This window comes from Dinoponera quadriceps, unplaced genomic scaffold (assembly GCF_001313825.1).
Source record: "Dinoponera quadriceps isolate SergipeBrazil2010 unplaced genomic scaffold, ASM131382v1 scaffold1565, whole genome shotgun sequence".
Lineage (NCBI taxonomy): Eukaryota > Metazoa > Arthropoda > Insecta > Hymenoptera > Formicidae > Dinoponera > Dinoponera quadriceps.
In genome coordinates, this window is record NW_014556124.1 from 1201046 (window position 1) to 1205164 (window position 4119).

Sequence of the window (4119 nt, forward strand, 5' to 3'; positions counted from 1 at the left end):
CTGCATAATGAATCGCGGTCTCCCGACGCTCGTTCGTGCCCGACGGTACAACCACACACGTACACACACACACACACCCATACATCAAGCATCGTTGCTTAATTAGCGCGCGACTTTAGAATCTCCATTACTCTTTATAAAATTGCGCTTTATCAAAAAGACGCGACGTTTACTCGTGCGCCGCTTACTCGTTCTCGCGACATTCGCGCGGAACAGCACTCTCGCCTGTTTCTAATTTCGTCCCGAGATTTTTTCGCCTTTCTTCCGTCTTCGGCGGAAAACAGACGAGACGTCGCAGCCCGTCGTCGTGAGACGAGGAAGAGCGGCCGAGATTTCGATACGATCGCGCGGACGCAGCGGATGAAAGCGGCTTCTTTCTTTTCTCGACAGCGGGGAGTCGTTCCGCGAAACCGGGGACATTGCCGGCTCGTTGTCGTCGTTCCGCGCGGACGGCCGGTTAATTTAAATATAATTAAAGTACTCGGGCGCGCGCAAACGCGGAGAAGGAGGAGGAAGAGAGCGTCGACGGCGGGTGGGCGAAACTTTCGCGGAGCTCTCGCAAGTGCTCTCTCGTAAACTCGGGCGGGAGGAGGAGGGGAGGAGGGCTCTGTCCGGCGGATAAAGAACGCGTATTACGTACCGCGTACTTCGGGGAGGCGTGCGCACGGATCGTTCGCTTCCGCGACTTCGCGAACTTGGGTGTCTCCATCGAGGAAGAGGAGAGAACGTAAGTTATGCCACTCTTCTCCGTCGGCCGGCGGACTCAATTAACGCGCTCGCTTCGCCGCCACTTAGTTATCGCGCGGCCTAGATGGCGGGTTTTTATTGACTGACTGAGTCAGTCGAGGTAAGTGTACGCAGCGGGTAAGTACGCGCATTGTCTACAACTCCGTGTGGGAGGAGCGAGGGAGGGGTGTCTGTCACAGACGCAACACGCCTAGACCGAGCGTTTGCCTTTATTTAAAGAGTGGGGGTCAAGGTGCGCGTGGAAAATGATTCTTCGACCCTCTGTTTCGTGTCCCTTGCCTTTTCCCTCGCTTTAATAAAGAGTCGAACTAAATAAACGCTACGTTGTTGTTTCAACTGGCAGCCCTTTCCATTTGTTTTCGCTAAAGAACGTACACAGAATTCTAAAGCGCGCGCGCGCCTTATCCCTGCTGGTTCCCACCGCGGACACGTCATCGTCATCGCCTCCTTCGCGTTCTCATATTCGCGGAAACGTCAACGTCGACTTAATGAGACGTTTATTCGAGCGTTCATTTAAACGCCCGGCGAGATACCCTCGCGCCCGGCCGGTGGACAGGCGCGCACGCGACATAATTGACGCGTTCGTCGGCATCGGTGCCAATTTAAAGTCGGGGTATCGATCAGCAGTTCAAACGTCGCATGAATATTTAATGTTTGCCCAATAGTTCGCTCGCAGAGTGCCGGCGTCGAGTATATGATTCGCTTGCCGTCGCCGAGTTGTATCGCGCATAGTTTGTACCCGGCGCGGTAACCGCGTTCGGACTGCTACGTCGAGTGGTCGCTAATGCGCAGCTTAATACAGGTTATTCCGCAACACCTGCGAGCGTGTGCTCGTGTGGGCGCACGTATGAACCCGCGAGGGGCTTTAATCGCCGAATGATCCGACGCTCGAGCCTGGCATCAACCGGACACGGGACAATGTCGAAATGCGGCGCGCGGCGTAATATCCATTAGAATTTTACGCCGAGCATTATCCCCGAGCTGTCGTAAACGAGACCTTCGATACGCCGAGTTCTGCTCGCGGGAACTCTCGACACTCATCGGTCGAGCGTTATCAAGCGTATTCGAGCGTCTGCGGATAGGATCATCGAGCCTAATGCGCGAGCGAATGCTTCCGTTTTTTTTTTTCCGTTTCCGTCACTTTTCTTCGTAATTCTAACACTTGAAAATTATCGTACCGCTCATTGGCTCGACTTACACGGGGAGGAATAATCTGCCGGCAAATTTCGTATCGCCGCAATCGAAGTCTGTCGGTTACTACGTGGACAGCGAAATGATTTGTCAGGAATGCTAATTGCCATTCGCAGGTTTGTTTTGCTGAATTTATTCGTTATTTTGCCGTAAGAATACCGTTTCGTGAACATTTCGATTCGCTTCTTCGAGTCTGTTTCAAAACTGCTTCAGATCGATCCTGACTCGGATGAAGCGAACTGAAATGTTCACGAAACGTCGGACGCAAATCCTCGGAAGACGCAGCGCCAGCTCGGAAGCCGCGTCGAACGTTTATCCGCACGGCGAGAGCTGAAAATTTCCGATTTTAATCCGGTTACTGTCGTATTTTTATTTCGTTCCTACGCGGTGCAAGCAGGCCCGACTGATTATGCGATTTTGTATTTTTACTTCGAAGAAAAACAAATGTCGCCTTCTCTCGTCTACTTGATAAATAATAAGAGTGATAACAAAGTCTACTTGGATGAGAACGGAGGAGAACTCACAAGAGCCGGCTTTCTATACATCCACACAAATCCGTCTCGCATGACTACACTAAACAAATCTACCACATCTACCATTTACTAACACCAACATCAACACCGTCTACGTTCTCCATACACCGACTTAAACATCCCTGAATATTGTTACACACGGTACAGGGGAACTATTATGGAACTATTTACGATTCCGATCGCGGCCGGAAATGCGGTTTCCGACCAGTGAGTTTCCGATCGCGGATTTCGTCCCCGCGTCTGTTCGCTTTGTTACGAGTCTCTCTCTCTCTCCTCTCCGAATTCGCTTCGCCGTCGCGTTGGAACAAACAATGTTGACGATCTTCAGCGATCACTGCGCGAGAACCCTCCCCCCTCTCCCGATTCGTTCGGATCGCAATCGGCTTTCCGCCTGCTCGCGAGACTTTCCCGGTCGGAAACTTCCCCGAACGATTCCAGTAGTAGATCCCCTGGTTATCAATTTCACTCTCCTCCGCGAAAGTTACGCAGCTCCTTCGTGAGGCGGTGCGCGCGAATCAACGACCCCCGGGTTATCGTGATATCGATTTCCATCGATCGTGCACCTGCATGCATCTAAACCTGATCGTCCACGACGGGAACTCGATGGTTGAGGGGATAACGAGAAGGGAGACCACTTGGTGAGAGCCGGTCGAGCGATTTACCTCTTTTACCTGGGCTGATTTGGAACGGGGATCGGCGACCTGGACGGTCTCGTCGGGAGGCAGCCGCCAGGAGTTCCTCTCGACGTTGACGCTGGCGTTCATAGCGGCCTCCTCCTCCGCTCCCCGTGTCCTTCGTCGGTCTCAGCCACTTCGTCCTCGCGCGATCGCCTGCCCGAGGTCCCCAGGGTAACCACCCCCGGGCCACTCCTGGGGCCGAGGTTCTACTGCAGCAATCCACAGTTCCTCACCTGAAAAGGGAAAGAGACAAGACCGATGGAGTTACACGCGATGAGACGATGTGAAAGACGGCGGGAAGATATAAATCGACGGCGGAAAATTACCGGGGCGGAAAAAGGCGGAATATTTTAAGGACGATGGATGGAAAGGGGGAGAGGGAGGGAAGATAAGAAGGGGACGGGCTATAAACTCTGATGAGAGCGACCGGGCGAAACTCAATCCAAGCTCCGATCCATGAGTTAAACGCGTTACAGCAACGTGATGGCAAATTGGAGACGCGAGCGAGCGAGTCTCGTGCGGACGTCGCGTGTTATCCGCGCGTCGGGCACAAAGGGGAGCCAAATTCTCTTCGATCAATCTCTAATCTCGCTGATCGGGTGTCCAATTCTCCGTAAATTCGCGCCTGTATTCCTTCACCGGAGGGCGGGGGGGTCGCCGGAAGCCAATTTAGCGTTCGCATCGACGTGTCGCGATTTCTCGCGAGGAATTTAATATCGGTGCGCTCCGTGCGCGGTCAACTTTCCGCGAGAAAGTTGCAGCGTTTAATTCGCGACTCGTACTTCCGGGGGCGGGGAGGAAGCTGCTGATGGAGGAGTGGGAAAGTCGGCAATTCGCCGCAGCAGCTATCGGTGCGCTTTTCCGCCCAGCGGGGTCGTCGAGCGACCGATACGTAACCGGAGGCGCGGATACCAATCCTGGTCGTCGTGAATTTACGGGCCGTAAAAGAAACACAAAGAGTGCGGGCGGGA

General features: G+C 53.6%; 1 protein-coding gene across 6 annotated transcripts in view; it reads right to left on the reverse strand.

Moving 5' to 3' along the window:
• The window catches only part of LOC106746723 (dipeptidyl aminopeptidase-like protein 6), an 81910-nt gene that overhangs the window by 21573 nt on the left and 56218 nt on the right, over nt 1-4119 (reverse strand). For 4 of the 6 annotated variants that reach the window (XM_014623593.1, XM_014623595.1, XM_014623594.1 and 1 more), the window contains exon 2: nt 3134-3381. The exons of 1 other annotated variant lie outside the window; for it this stretch is intronic. In XM_014623593.1, coding sequence (XP_014479079.1) covers nt 3134-3235 — 102 coding nt within the window. In that variant the 5' untranslated portion in view covers nt 3236-3381. The remainder of the gene's footprint in view (nt 1-3133; nt 3382-4119) is intronic. One more of the 6 variants, XM_014623597.1, reaches the window with a different exon arrangement.